The following is a 16,010-nucleotide window of genomic DNA, read 5'->3' as shown; positions in this document are numbered from 1 at the left end:
GCTCAAATGTTCACCATTTGCAAATAAACTAATGAGAAAAATGCCCGGATAGTCCCTCTGGTTTCACCTTTTTTTACCTATAGTCCCCAACTTTTTAAAATTACTTGAATAGTCCCAAAGTTTTCAATTTTTGTTCCCGGATAGTCCCTGAAACGGATGGGGGTTAGTTTTTGGTGTTAAATAGGTGTGAAATTACTAAAATACTCTTATCATAAAACAAAATATATACACCCACATATTATCCCTTTCTCTTCATCCCTGCTCTCTCTCTCTCTCTGGTACCACCACCACCGTCACCTCCACCTCCACAATTTACACATCAGTTGTTCTCTAATCCATCACCACTTACACATCAGCTGCAACAGTTCTTCCACCCTCCTCCACCATAATCACCACCATTCCTAGTCAATAGTCATGGCCACCATTACCAGCTATCAACACCATCTGAGCAAAAATATGAAGCATAACCGGTATCAATTCGCAATCGTCATCACCACCATTCCCAGCCGCCGTCCTCTGCGACGTTGGGTAGCCTGAAACTTCACACGTTTTCCCGATAGTTGTCGAAAGTAGTTGCAGGAACCTCTGTATCGTTGGGAAACTTCACACCGTTCCCAGCTGTCGTCCTCCTCCGTGAGTTAGGTGACCTGAAACTTCACACGTTTTCCGATCGTTGCCGGTCGTTGGATCTGACGCTGCCGGAATCTCTGTATCTTTCCCGAAAGTAGTTGCTGGTGTTGTTGTTAGTTAGGTGCAGTCTGGATCTGTTGAGGAAGCTTGGGAGTCTTGATTATGTTGGTGTTGGTTTCATCGAGTTCATCAGTGTTAGTGGTCGGAACACAATCAGGTGTCGGAGAAGAAAAAGTGAAGTGGGGGTGGGTAGGGGTGTGGCAGGTGAAACTAGATGAAGTGGGACCCAGTATATTTCTTTTAGTTTTTTAGTTATTATTTTTTATTGTAAGGGATATGTTTATAATAAACCATGTGGGCCCCATCTGAATTAACATATTAATTGTTTTGTTTTTACATTAAGGGTAAATTGGTCATTTCACACCCACTTAATAGGGAAAACAAATTGAAGTTAGACCCAGAGACTATCCGGGAACAAAAATTGAAAACTTGGGGACTATTCAGGTAATTTTAGAAAGTTGAGGACTATAGGTGAAAAAAGGCGAAACCACAGGGACTATCCAAGCATTTTTCTCTAAATTAATTGATGAAAACAAGTTTGAAGCTTTGTTTTAGGGGTAAGAACATGGGGTATGGTGGGGCGGGGGTTGAGGGTATGAGTTGACACATGGAGTTCGAGCCCTCCATCGGTGAGTGACGTGTCCGTGCCTCCGTGGGGTATGGCGGGTCGTGGGTGAACCGCATGGCTTGGCAGTTTATTAAAAAAAATACAAAAAATTAAAAAAATACACACATCTAAAAAAAGCCTAAAATTTTACTAAATTCTTAAAAATTACATAATTCCTAAAAATTACAAAAAACACCTAAAAACGATTAAAAAATAAAAAAAACCTAGAGCGTTAGGTAAATTTCAAAAAGCGCAAGCTTGTCGAACGGCTTTCGCTCCTTGCCCCGAAACTCAATGTTCGCCATCGCCACCCAGTCCTCGTGGCTTAACTCACCGCTCGGAACGGCTTCGTAGTAGGCTTTGAAACGATCAAGCTTCGGCCATAGCTCGCGCCATTTATGTTGGCACGCGTTTAAGTTGTGTCGGTCGTGTCCGACGTTATGTCGGTAGCTTGCAAAGGCTTCCGGCCAATATCGCGTTTCACCGGGCTGTCGCCCCTTCATTGTGTCAACGACGCTCGTGACGAGAGCTAGCTCTTCTTCGTGTGTCCAAGAGGCCATCGATCAAGTGGGTTGGGGTAGCGGGTTCGATCAAGTGGGTTGGCGTAGCGGTGGACAGCCAACAAGTTTGTTTGGGTTGGGGTAGCCGGGTGGGTGACTGTTGGGTTGGGTGAACCGCTTGGCTTGGCCAAACGGTTAGATTTTGAATTTTAAAATGCCCGCTATGACCTAGCCAACAAGCGAATAGGAGCCGGCCACATAGGATCGCTAGCCCGCCCCACGCCAGGCTTTAAACTCCCGCCCCTTGGGCCACACCAAACCCAAACCCACCCGGAGTGATGACTTAGGCGTTTTCAGCCAACGCACGCCCCAACCCCCGCCCCATACCCCACACTCTAATGTCAAATGAAAAATGGCTAAGTGTGTGTTTTAATAATATTTTCAGTCCTTGAATACCCCCTAAAGTAAGAATTAGACACAAAATATATATTCTATCTACCACTACACAAGCTCAAGCCTCAATGTACAAGCAAGCAACATATAAGATCAAGTTGCTGGGTGCAGTCTTATAAATTGTTGCTGTTAGAAATACACAACTTGATCTTATAAGCCATGTGTCCTGTTTGCGGGGATCATTTGAGTGTGTGGGTCAAGATTATAGGTGCACTTACAGCACAAGGGACCCTCCCAAATTAGATGAATGAATCAAGTATCAAGTATGATAATCGTTAGGCGACTTTCAACCCATGTGACACATTTAGTATTTGTACCCGCCGCACGTTGCGGCGGCAATGCCTTCGTTGTTTAAGGCTAACGACACGTTATGTGATGCGTTAACCATATAAAAACATGTCGTGTTCAAAGTCTCATAATCACTCATCTAGACATATACACACACTCATATACCCGTCTAAATTCTTTCATGTTATGCCTATTTATCTAATTATTGGTCGTTATCAGAATTCACTCAGCCACAATAGAATCAAATGTATGTGTTGCTCCCAACTGCTGACTGCACCTACAAACCAAAAGTCAAAATTAGGCACCAAATTCTCATAAGAGCCGGTGTATGAGAATTCAAAAGCAACAAATATTTATTAGGAAAACCTTAAGAACTCTTCTTAAAAAAAATTCCCTCCATTCAGTTATAGATTTCTGGAAGATGAAAAATATAACATAGAAATGTCAATGTGGTGATTTGGGTGGTTTTTATTTTACGAGTCAAATGATTAAAATAGGAAGTAGGCTAGAGTTTGTGATCAACCATGTGTTAAAAATTAAAGCATAGCCTATGAAAAAACATTCCGTATGAAAGAAAGTATTATCCCTAACTAATATTAATGCATACAACATAAAAACATGATGGTGCAATTTTCTAACACAAATAAAATGATTTTAATATTAAAATTGCAACGTAAACTTACATTTTCATCGGTTGGTTCCATGTTAAAAACACAATGTTCCCCTCACATTTTTAAATGGCGAATGTTTCCTTTTGCGGTGGCTGAACTTTAATAGGCCAGTTTCAACAATGATGAATCGTCCTAGTCATTGACCTGAACTTGAATCATCAAAGATCCTCTGTAATGATTTGTATGCAGGGCCTGAACTTGAATCATTATTCTCTGTAATGATTCTTGAAAATTATTTTGTCTCCTGTTAAGTGTTAATATTTTGTTCCTCTTTCCATTCATAAACAACTTCATGATTTTGTTTGGGCTGCACTTGTTCAAGTGGGCGTGCCAATGGTCCTCAATTTCGTTGCCCTTTGTTCCTGGTAATCATGCAGCGTCGCTGATCATCCGCAAATCAAGGTGACGATTTTCCTCAATTAGTAAAATATCCTATGATCATTCCATTTGAGAACTTAGAGTGATAAAAAAGTAAAAAAAGTAAAATAAAATAAAATAAACAAATAAAGGTTATGCTTTTTATTGAACGTAGAGGGAGTCATTGTCGTCTTTTATTTGTTCTACCTTCTGGCACCATCACCCAAACTACTACCCATCACCACCCCCTACGCCCACCCTACCTCCATCTCAAACCCGAACATCGTATCGTCCACCACCAGCTTCACAATCGTCCTTCACCAGTACACTGTCGCCGCGTGCTATCACATAAGAACACAGTCCCACATACCAAGTTTCTTTCGTGACTGAAGTTCGAACTTTGGATTTCGGCCCTGATGCTCCCTTTGATCCCCATGCCGACACAAACCTGCATATGTATAGGTCGACAAATACTTTGAATTAAAATTAATTTAGTCATAAACTTCCGTGAATTTTCGTAGACCTCAAGTCAAAACCACCTAACATACTTATTTCAATTGTTGTACTTGGTTAAATATTTATATAAACTAATTGCACTTGAAATTCATTAACGTATATATACACACACTATTACAGTTCATGGAGTTTAACAATATATGATGGCTACTAACCATGAAATTAAGTCTAATTTTATATGCCCTATTTATTCCTGTATGATCTGGTGACACCTTAATAAGCTTGTCACCATATGATTTATGTTAAGCCATTCTTTCTTGACTTTGTTTGTCAACATTTTTTGATCAAATAATCGTACTTCAAAAAATTCCCAAATATCAAGCGTTTCTAAAGAAATCATAGAAAACTTCGTTGCACCTTGGCCGCCAGTGCTTCACTGTCACCAATTTACCTTCAAAACCCTAGACCCTTCTTCTAACTTCTTGACCAAAATAAAAAATCCATACCTGTTTATCCCTGTTACCCTTAATCCATACCGATCGCCGGAATCCATTGAATCCTAGTTCCCAAGTCACCGCCGAATCGCACCTTGCTAAACCACGGGGTTGCTGACCGCCGCTGCGGTGACCGCCAACTCTTATCTTTCTCTCTTTCTCTCTCGTAAATCTCTGGTGGGTCGATGTGGTTCTCCAGATTTGTGGTGGTGGTGGATTTTAAGTGTTTGTAAATGATCCTAATGAAGGAGAATTGCCGATAACTAATGGCTGTTTGTTAGCGCTTTTGGTTTGTAGAGGCGACATAGTTGTAGGTTTAGGGTTAGAAATAGAGGATGGTGAGTGAGAAGGAGGATGAGAGGATGTTGAAGAGGGTGATTTGGAGAAGAAAGAGGTGATCTGGTGTTGGGGATTGAGGAAAGGTAGATAAGAGCATTCACATTCATTCCACCGTATTTTCACCCTAAATTACACAAAAAAACACTATATTTTCTCTCTCCTTTTCAATTAAATAATATTTTTTATACATTTATCATTACCTTTTCTCTCTCCTTCACTCACAACCACTTTCAAAATATATTAAAAAATTATAGGGGGTGAACAGTGTCCCCCAAATATAAAGATGAACAGTAACATTTTCTCTCTCTTCCACTCACAACCACTTTTTATACTTTTTATATTTTAAAAACACCACACACACAATTTGATTATTTGGATGTGAATGCTCTAAGAAGACAATGGCACAACAATAATGACAACATTTCTTAGGGGCAGTTTTGTCATTTGGTGACACATTTCTTAGGGGCAGGTATGTCATTTGATCGGGTCACCGACCTTTGTATTTAAGAGTATATAAATTTATTTACGTGTTTAGGTCGAAATCAAAGTGTTATATACCATATTAAGACGAACATCTTGTAAATTATGATCATGCCACTAGCTTTTGAAGGTGGTCATATATTTTTTTAAACACCTGGTTTGGAACAAGAGATGTTGGGTTTTAGACCATGTGTAGTGGTAGCAATTTATAATGCCCCCACCATGGGGCATTATATGATATGTGGCATCCTAGTCACACTTGGGCATTATAATAAAAGTGGTGTAGTGGGCATAATGCCCTACCAATCATTAAACAAAAAAAAAAAAAAAAAAAACTATTTTCTCATTGGCTAGTCAAACCCATTCAAACCTTCCACAATTCATTTAGGCGTTTTCATTAAAACGCCAAACCCATTTTTCTTTGCCCTATAATGCCCTATAATGCCCTATGTAATGGAGAAGGGGGCGGTTTTTTTGCCCTATAATGTCCCACTACACATGGTTTTATGGTGATTTTGCATCTATGAGTGTGGTTGCATTTCATTAACTGTTTACATGCTTGTTTGTTTTTTTATACTTTCTTATCTACCTAAAATTATTTTATTATTTAACTTTTTATTTTACATTTTACATTTCAAATTCAAATTCAAATTTTCTTTTCTTGTATTATATAACTGAATAGTTTTTTAAATGTTGATTATAATATCCTTTAAATGTTAAATTTAATATCTTAACTAACTAAAATTAGCATTTCAGAAAGAATCTAGTTAAATAACAATATACTTGTAGTTAAACTAGTTAATGCCCCGTCCGCGTTGCGGGGCGTAACGCCAAATATTTTTTCACCAATTAAAACAATACTTATCATAGTTTTGCTAGAAAAAAAAAACTAAAACGATAAGAAAACTATAATTTTAAACTGCAGGGGGGTCAAAACTGTAATTTGTCATGACCAATGAGTGCGCGCTAGCGGATAAAAATTACATCGAGTCAACCAGTTAAAACAAAACACCATCATAGGTTTCCAAAAAAAAAAAAAAAAAAAAACGATGGCAAGAATGTAATTTTAAACTGGGGAAAATCATAAGTTTGACTAGGGTAAAATCATAGGCTTGCGACACGCGGGATCTATTACAAGTTAGTTAACTATAAAGGCAACTTTTAGAATGTAGTATAAAGTAATCTAAAATGCTTTCTAACTTTTAAATCGGTTTATTTAGAGAATGAACAGAACATGTTAAACATGGTTTCATAGGGACTTGAGAAATATATGTTTTAAATTAAATCGATTTTAACCTATTACAAAATTCATCCGTTTTGCTACCTCTAGTAACTACATAGTTAATTACCAAACATTGTTACTAACTTGCTAACTAGGCGAATAGTTTTTACCATGATTACAAAGAGTAAAGAAGATTTATGAAATCTAGATCTTATTTGTCAAAATCAAGTTTCATAAATTGACCCAAACCAATTCACTTAGCATCCAAACAGCCCATCAAGGTTGATTTGGGCTTTATGAAGACCCACTATTCCGTTATCCATAAGCCAAGATTAGTTTTCGAGCGAACGCCTAGACTTATACTTTAACTCTCCTTAACTGTACCTAGGCGCCATACGTTTGAGACGTAGGCAGAGGGGGCTTTCTCCTAAGGATGGCAAAAATACCCGAGCCTGACGGGTATACCTGAAACCCGACACAAATAGGACGTGTATACCCGATATCCGACGGGTATTGGGCCGGGTATTTCCCATCCAAAACTGAAAATAAAATATCAAAATCGAAAAGAAAATCTATACATATAATAAAAGAAACCATGTTATGGACACATGGCGTTCTATGAGTCTGTCTTAATTATTTATCTAAATATTTATTATGGAAAGTCAATTATTGATAATATTAAATTTAAAATTTATAGAAGAGATTTTAATGATAAAGACAAAGATAACTGATAATAATATATTAATTATTATAATTATATATTAATTATTAAAATCTAAAAAAAATATATTAGTGTTTTAAATATTATAAAGATAAAGATTTTATTTAATTGGTAGTTTTAATTGTTTTTATATTTTGATGATAAGGACAAGGATAACTGATAATCACATATTAAAATAAAGGCAAATTGGAAATAAATAATCCCAACTCACTGTTATTGGCCAATAATAAACCCAACTCATTTAATCACCAATAATAATCCGAACTATTCACTTTTGTTTGTAAAATACTCCCACGTTAAAAAAACACTAACAGCTAGGTTAAAATATTGTTGATGTGGCTTAACATGTGTGGACTGACGTGGCTGGTTAACATCTTACTTGTGTATAAAATGATTATCAGCCTCATTTGCACACATAATCGATTTAATTTGCCCAATTTGTAGAATTAGGGTTGTGAAGGAGAGTGCGATTGTATGTGCAAATGAGGCTGATAATTATTTTATACACATGTAAGATGTTAACCAGCCACATCAGTCCACACATGTTAAGCCACATCAACAATATTATAACCTAGTTAGTGTTTTTTTAACGTGGTAGTATTTTACAAACAAAAGTGAATAGTTCGGATTATTATTGGTGATTAAATGAGTTGAGATTATTATTGGCCAATAACAGTGAGTTGAGATTATTTATTTCCAATTTGCCTAAAATAAAAATATTTATTTTAATCAACTATTTCATTAAAAGAATTTATTTAATACATGTAGAACATACATATTTTTTTATAGATGGTATATTTAGAATCCTATTTCTAATAAAGGATCACATTATCCCGTTTTACACTCCAATGAAATAATAATATTAAATCATAATATCCAGCTTATCTCTTGTATATTTAATATTTTTTTACTAAAATATTTTTTTTGCTGATTATCCAACATCAGGTAATACGTAAGTTTCTAACCCAATAATAAATAAAAAACAAAGTAAAATGTTATAAACCATATAATAGTTTCTACAAAGGATCAGACTAATGACGTATACAATACTTGAATTCTCGGCGTAGATGCTACATAGTTGGTTCTCATCCTTCAGACTACGATTGTAATAGGAGCATCCGTCGACAAAAGGATCACCCTAAGGGGCTGTTTGGTAGCCTCTGAATGGTCATTAAGAGGCTACTCTTAATGGAACCATTAAGAATTTTACCAATGAGAAGGTAAAAAATGTGACATGTGATGATTTACCATTCAGAGGTTACCTCTTAACCATTCAGACTTGAGGTTACCTCTTATTCATTCAGAGGTTTTAAACCATTAAGAGGTAGCATCTGAATGGTCATTAAGAGGCTACCAAACAGCCCCTAAGTCGTAAAATCATAATTATTGATACGGGCCTTTTCCACATAAAAAGGGAATCTTTTGTTACAATAGAAGCAGAAGTGATGTGGATTATTCAAAAATCGAAGTTGATTTCCCTTATAAAAGGAAGATCTCAATGAACTTCTATAAACCGAGGTGTGAAGTGGGAGAGAGGGGATGTCATAATTGGCGTTTTGAATAAGACGACCTTTTTATTTTTCATTTTTTTATATTGAAAAAGTATGAAGAACGGGAGGTGTGAAGTTTTTTATCATCCTGGCGTCGAGCTATTTTTCCACAGGACTTCCCCTACAATATCATCACCGTAGTAGAGTTTAACCACCAAATTCGGGATGGATTGGTGTGGTTCCTCAACGCCTAGGACACCAGAATATCGAACCATGAACGAAGAAAGGCATGAGATTAGCTTTAACCATGTTAATGGTCCCATATTATTGGTTGATAGAGAATCAAAGTTGATTTTCCAATAAATTACGAAATGCTATAGTTCTTAGAATACACAACTCTATAACCTAATAAAAAATAAAGTGAGATGTTACAATAAGTAAATAGTATCTCAAAGTTTCTTTTGTTAGAAAACACATCTTGATGACTAAGGGGGTGTTTGGGGTTGAGTTTTGAAAATAGATTATGCGTTTTGAATAATCAGAATTAGAGAATTAGCTGTAATAAAACGTACTGCATAAAGATAGTGTTTGGATTTGATTATGTTGTTTGATATCATAATAATCAGATAATCAACATTGTTTGGATTTGATTATGTTGTTTGATATCACAATAATCAGATAATCAACTATTTGAGTGTTTGGCAAGTATATATATTTTAAAAAAATAAATACGTGAAAACGTAAAAAATCAGTTTTTGGATTATCACGTTTTCCTGCAGCAAGGGGTGACCTACTTATGGATTATCACGTTTTGAACTCTACAAAACGTAAAAAATCACTTTTTATTAATTTTTACCAAACACTCAAAATAGATTTTTTGCGATTTCAAAACACAATAATCAAATAATCAGGTTGAAAACGCAATCCCAAACACCCCCTAAATGTTTTAACGGATTACATTATTCGTGTAAGAAATATGTTTATTCAAAACGTGCAATACAAGAGTTTTTTAAAAATGTAATTATTTTATTACTTAATATATAAAGTTATATTTATTCAACCCGTGTAATACATGGGGTTCCAACCTAATGAATATATAAAAGAATTTTGCCATCCACACCCGGCACTGATCCACTCGAAAAGGATAATCTTATTATAATTATACAATAAATATGTTATTAATATAAATTGAAAATATGAATATCCAATACGATTACAAAGTAATGGTAGGTAGACGACCAAAGCTGCTGAAACTCATCAACACCAAATTCAACAATCTCAATGGCTGAACTCGTGCTGTCTTCCATCCTCGATGTGATCTGTGACAAGCTAGTCTCTGCCGCCTGTGCGAGCCTGGAAAACCTTGCTCCCTACAACGAAATCGATTCTTCTGAGATACAGAAACTGCAGCGCTCATTAACCCAGATCCAAGATCTGCTTCTTGATGCTTCTCACAAGGAGATAACCAATCATTCTGTGAAACGATGGCTGCATAATCTCCAACATTTGGCATACGACATAGATGACGTACTCGAAGATTTAGCTACCGAAGCTATGCACCGTGACGAAGCAGAAACACACACCAGCAAGGTAAGAAAGTTGTTCTCAAATCCTTTCTCAAAGCATTCATTATGGACCAATACAATAAAGGAAAAGATAAATGTTATTACCACCAAGTTACAAGATCTAATAGAGGATAAAGCTACTGTTGGTTTGATTGTCAAAGAGGAAACTAAGTTAAAAACTTTAGATAGAAGTTTACAAACCTCTATGGTTGATGTGTCTAGTATTGTTGGACGACAAGCCGAGAAAGAGGCATTGGTCCTACAGTTATTGGGGGATGGACGGTGTGATCAAGGCTTTAGCGTTGTTCCGAAAGTTGGTATGGGTGGGGTTGGTAAAACTACTATGGCTAGACTTCTGTATAACGAAAAACAAGTCAAGGATCACTTCCAGTTTAAGGTGTGGGTTTGTGTTTCGGATGAGTTTGACAGCTTTAGTTTAAGCAAAGTTATATTTCAATCGGTGGCGGGGATACATAAGGAATTTGCGGATTTAAATCTGCTTCAAGTAGATCTTGAAAATCACCTAAGGGGGAAAAGATTTCTATTGGTGTTAGATGATGTATGGAGTGAAAGTTTTGAGGATTGGAAAACCTTGGTCGGCCCGTTTCATGCATGTGCTCATGGAAGCAAAATCATCATGACGACACGGAAGGAGCAACTGCTCAAAAAGTTAGGTTATGATAATATAAACAAATTGTTTAGCCTGTCACATGACGATGCTCTGTCTTTATTTGCTTTACATGCATTAGGTGTAAAAAATTTTGATTCACATTTGTCACTCAAACCACATGGTGAAGCTATTGTGAAAAAGTGTGATGGATTGCCTTTGGCTTTGATTGCACTTGGGACAGGACGAAAAAAGATAAAGATTCTTGGAGGGAAGTGGTAGAAAGTGAGATATGGAGGTCAAAAGATGATGTAGTTTTCCCTACCCTTAGGATAAGCTACCATGATCTTTCTGCACGTTTAAAGCAGTTGTTTGCATATTGTTCCTTGTTCCCCAAAGACTTCCTGTTTGACAAGGAGGAACTGGTTTTGTTGTGGATAGCAGGAGGGTTTTTGCATCAGTCAACTACAAGCAATTCAACAGATGAAAGATTGGGTCATGGATACTTTGATGAGTTGTTGGCAAGGTCATTTTTTCAATGTGCACCTAATAATGAGTCATTGTTTGTGATGCATGACCTAATGAATGACTTGGCGACATCTGTTGCTAATGAGTTTTTTGTAAGGTTAGGCAGTGAGACTAGGAAGGGTTTGCTAGAGAAGTACCGTCATATGTCATTCGTTCGTGAGGAATATGTATTTTACCACAAGTTTGAGACATTGACAAGAGCCAAAAGTTTGAGGACATTCCTGGCAACCTCCGCTGGGGAGGTAGAAAGTTGGCGGTCATTCTTCTTATCAAATAAGATTTTGGTTAACTTAATAAGTGAGTTACCATTGTTAAGGGTTTTAAGTTTGAGTTATTCTCAAATAAGTGAGATACCAGATTCCATTGGTACTTTAAGGCATTTGAGGTATCTTAATCTATCTCGAACTGGAATCACACATTTACCAGAAAAGGTTTGCAGTCTATATAATTTACATACATTGATCCTATTCGGATGTAGTGAATTAACCGAGTTACCTAACAACTTTTTAAAGCTTAAAAACCTTCGTCATCTTGACGTTAGGGAGACTCGGAAATTGAATGAGATGCCATTAGGGATCAGCGAGTTGAAAAGCCTACAAACTCTTTCTAAGATCATCATCGGAGGTAAAAGCGGGGTTGAAATAACCAAACTTAAAGACTTTGAGAATCTATGTGGGAAAGTTTCCATTATTGGTTTGGAGAAAGTGCACAGTGCAATAGATGCAAGGGCGGCAAACTTTTCACAAAAAAGGCTTAGTGAGTTTGAGGTTGTTTGGAGTGACTTGTGGGATGGTTCAAGAAATGAAGTACTTGAAAAGGACGTCCTAAATGAGCTGAAGCCTCGTAATGATAAGTTAATACAACTGAAAATTAGGTCATATGGGGGATTAGAGTTCCCAACTTGGGTTGGGGACCCCTTGTTTCTTCATTTGAAGCATGTATCAATAAGTGGCTGTAGAAAATGTACATCTCTACCACCGCTTGCACAACTACCCTCCCTTAATTGTTTTTTGTAAGCTTATATGAGGTGAAAGTTGCGGGTATGGAGTTACTTGGGGACAGCGTTGCATTCCATTCACTTGAAATTCTAAGTTTTGCACGTTAAACTAGAGTCTTGGAATGTAATTCAATTACAGCTATCTCCTTACCAACAGGAGGGTAGAAGCTCAAGTTACTTGAAATTATTGGTTGTAGTAAACTATTGGAAAGGCGGTGGGGAGGAAAAAAGATCAAGAATAACACTAGAAGCATGCCGATGCTTGAATATGTAAGGATAATCGATTGGTCAAATCTGAAATCAATAGTTGATGTTTTAACCTTTGATCACCTCACCACATTGAAAGTAATAAATTGTGAAAGTTTGGAGTCATTTCCTGACAACGAGTTGCCCAATTTGACGTCGCTAAAAGAACTGGAAATCACAAATTGTCCAGATACTCGAGGAAAAATGCAGTAAAAGAGGCTGTTACTGGCCCCTCATCTCCCATATCCCCCGTATCGACACATGAAGGTCCCTCAATCATGAAGTTAATATGCGGGTCTCTCTCCTTTTATTGTATAAATTAAATAGAAGATTTGTTTTGCTTAATTTGTCAAACAAACAATTATAAGTATATACATATCTGGCTGAACACATTGACATGCTTACTGATTATTCGTTCTTTTTTCTGTAGCTGATGTTAATCATGTCTTACTAATCAAATTCACATGCATCTCTTGGGGTTTATTTGCATGAAGTATTATATTAGTATAGTTTTGTTGTTAATCTAGTTTAACATGCTTCCTGTTTAGCCCATTTATCATAGAGAAGTTGAATATAGTAAGACTAAATGCACAACTTTCTTGATAACTAGTTAAGTGGCATAAATAAGTAAATTAGTATTGAGTTTATGTGATTTTATTTTTCTTTTTTACTTTGAGAGTCTTCTTGATATGTGCTTTACTGCATATATCTCATTGTCCAGTTCTCTCTTTTTTAATTAATTGGTAAATCAAGTTCCAAATTATTGAATATGTAGAAAGAATGAATCATTTGAACTATGTTTGTAGCCATAGTTGTTAATAGCGCGCCTAGCGAGCGCTATAGCGAATAGCGTGGCGAAATGCTGATTCATCACTATCTGATTTTGGCGCCTCCATAGCGAGTAAATAGCGGGATTTTAGGGTTTTTTTTTTTAATTTTGGTTTTAAATTTTCTATATAAACAGCGATAAAATATACGTATAAATAGATGGATTTTAGATTTTCTGATAAATATATGTATAGAAACACCGTATTTGGATATAATATACATATAAAATTTCTAAAATTTTCTTCTAGTGTATCGCTAAACATAAATAGCGCCCACTATTTCATCGCTGTCACTACATAACCTATAGGTTACTTGTGGCTATCGTCCGCTATTCGCTGTTAACAACTATGTTTGTACCCATATGACAATGACAATAACATTTCTGTTTGTCTGTAGACTGATACTTTAGCCTTCTTTTTTCATTTTCACAAGTTGATCTATTATGTGGAAACTGACATGATTATATCCATGCTGGATTTCCAGGTGCAGACACAATTGACTAAAATACCCCAAAGCATTATCATGTTTCTTTCTACTCAATTACGACGAAACAGGAGACTGAGTCGAGAACAAAAATCGTTTTTGAGTCAAGAACACAAAATGGAGAACACAAAATCAAGCAATGTTGAATGAAATTCTTTTAAACTGGCATACCCAGATCTCGCGTCAGCATCGACCGCGAGTGACCATTACCCTTATCAAAACCCCCACTAGCTAACAACCTACTTGTGCCCATGCGGGAACGCGTCGGCACAAGGGTTGAATCCAATCTATCTAGTAACGAAGGAGGACTTACATGGAACATGAGAACGGTAGAATGATGCGACATAGCATCACATCTGGTGTATGAAAACGGAAGTATTCACAGCGATGCGACATCGCACCGCATCCAGTGAACACTTCTATCAATACAGGAAAGCCTTACCTTAGGCATAGAAGAAGATGAACGTAGCGGTGCGGCTGACACCGCACCATACGGGCATTTTCGTCACGACAAGGGATGCAGGCAAGACGACGATGCGGCTAGCACCGCATCTCGCGTATTCCTTGATTACAAGTTGGAGACGCGGTAACTTCAGATGTTACCGCACGTAGCGATGCGGCTTGCACCGCATCCTATGCACTCAAGCAAGTGGTACTGACACCACAGTGCAAGTGGAACCAATGACAGTTACCTGTCAGAGCTACGTAAGCAATGGACTGACGTGGCGTAACCTCCATAACCGACAAGCCTGACACACCTGAAAAGGTGCAGCACGTCGTCAGTCCATCCATCATCATCCTCCTTCACTCCTCGGCTATAAATACCAACCCCAAACCAGGTTTGAGGGATCTCTTCACAACTCTCTCACTACTACTACTATCTTACTTTGCTTCCCAAGCAAACTACTGATTCTCACGCCGGAGAGTGGTAACAAGGAGCACCCCCCACCCCATCCTCCTTGTTACGAGTCACGGCTTGTTTCCTTGTGCAGGAGATCAACCACCGGTGATCCAGCCAGCGATCCTCGAGAGGAAGGGATTAACCCTTCTTGACGAGACCAGTGTGTTAACCCTGCCCGGTTAACCATCGTTTCATCATTGGCGCCCACCGCTACTCTTAGCATTTTCTAAACCATCCTTTTTCCTCTCTCACGATCATGACTGATCACCAAAACAACATTGCGGATAACCAAAATCCTCCAATCCCATCTCCGGTAGGGGTCAATGCCTCGACCTCCCAACCCGGACACATTGGCACGTCCACACAAAGGAGTCCCTCCTTTATGTTTTGGACATGACTTATCACAGTTCCCATCTGTGATCCCACCAGGCATGACCATTCATGCCTGGTACGAGCAGCAGGCAGCCACGCTGACCGCAGCATACAACCGCGCTTGTACTGAAGCGAATATACGAGCTGGGCTTCCCCCAGCACCGCACACCCCTGTTGAGCGTATTTTACAATACGACGGCAGAATACATTCACGCCCGGCTTCAAGAAGCCGACGTGAAGAACGAGGCTCGTCTTACTGTTCGGTCCACACCCTCAACGAGGACGATTCCTCATACGGGTCCCACACCAGAGGACCGGTACATACCCGCCTTGGCCCCCATGGCGAGGACAGGAGGCGATCAACCTCCAGACGCGGCCCAGGCATTCAGAGCCGATTGGGCCCACAACCATACACTGAAGGGTACGGTCATACCGACCCCGACGACCATAGCTACCGCGGTGATTCGCATGACACCAGTAGCAGACCTGGAGGACGCAACTATGTTCCTCCCAGTCACCCCCGCAACACATACCTTAGGGCGGCAAAGCGCCCTGCGAACGAGCCATACATGCCAAAGGCAGCGGCCGAAAATTCCAAGTTCGGCACGCGGATTGCCAACGCCCATGTCACCACGACAAAGTTCCCATTCAACGTTGGGAAATACAGTGGTTCGACCGACCCGGACGACCACATGAACATCTTCATGGGCGCGGG

The 16,010-nt window shown here is 38.3% G+C and overlaps 2 protein-coding genes and 1 long non-coding RNA gene across 3 annotated transcripts; 2 read left to right on the top strand and 1 right to left on the bottom strand.

Annotated features, from left to right (window-relative positions):
• Positions 1 to 2,489: 2,489 nt before the first annotated feature.
• LOC110917397 lies at positions 2,490 to 4,950 on the bottom strand. Its single transcript, XR_002580540.2, has 4 exons — positions 4,529 to 4,950; positions 3,774 to 4,014; positions 3,222 to 3,641; positions 2,490 to 2,815 (listed from the first exon to the last, which is right to left on the bottom strand). It is a non-coding gene; the product is annotated as an uncharacterized LOC110917397 (long non-coding RNA).
• A 5,049-nt stretch (positions 4,951 to 9,999) lies between these two features.
• Positions 10,000 to 13,122, top strand: LOC110917403 (putative disease resistance RPP13-like protein 1). Its single transcript, XM_022161966.2, has one exon. The coding sequence runs from the start codon at positions 10,050 to 10,052 to the stop codon at positions 11,220 to 11,222; it is 1,173 nt and encodes a 390-aa protein (XP_022017658.2). The 5' UTR covers positions 10,000 to 10,049; the 3' UTR covers positions 11,223 to 13,122.
• Positions 11,522 to 12,484, top strand: LOC118479271 (putative disease resistance RPP13-like protein 1). Its single transcript, XM_035985664.1, has one exon. It carries the CDS (start codon positions 11,522 to 11,524, stop codon positions 12,482 to 12,484), a length of 963 nt encoding a protein of 320 aa, XP_035841557.1.
• Positions 13,123 to 16,010: the final 2,888 nt, after the last annotated feature.

Source organism: Helianthus annuus, chromosome 16 (genome assembly GCF_002127325.2).
Source record: "Helianthus annuus cultivar XRQ/B chromosome 16, HanXRQr2.0-SUNRISE, whole genome shotgun sequence".
Taxonomy (NCBI): domain Eukaryota; kingdom Viridiplantae; phylum Streptophyta; class Magnoliopsida; order Asterales; family Asteraceae; genus Helianthus; species Helianthus annuus.
The sequence above is the reverse complement of the archived record's forward strand: the minus strand, read 5'-3'. Positions and strand labels throughout refer to the sequence as shown.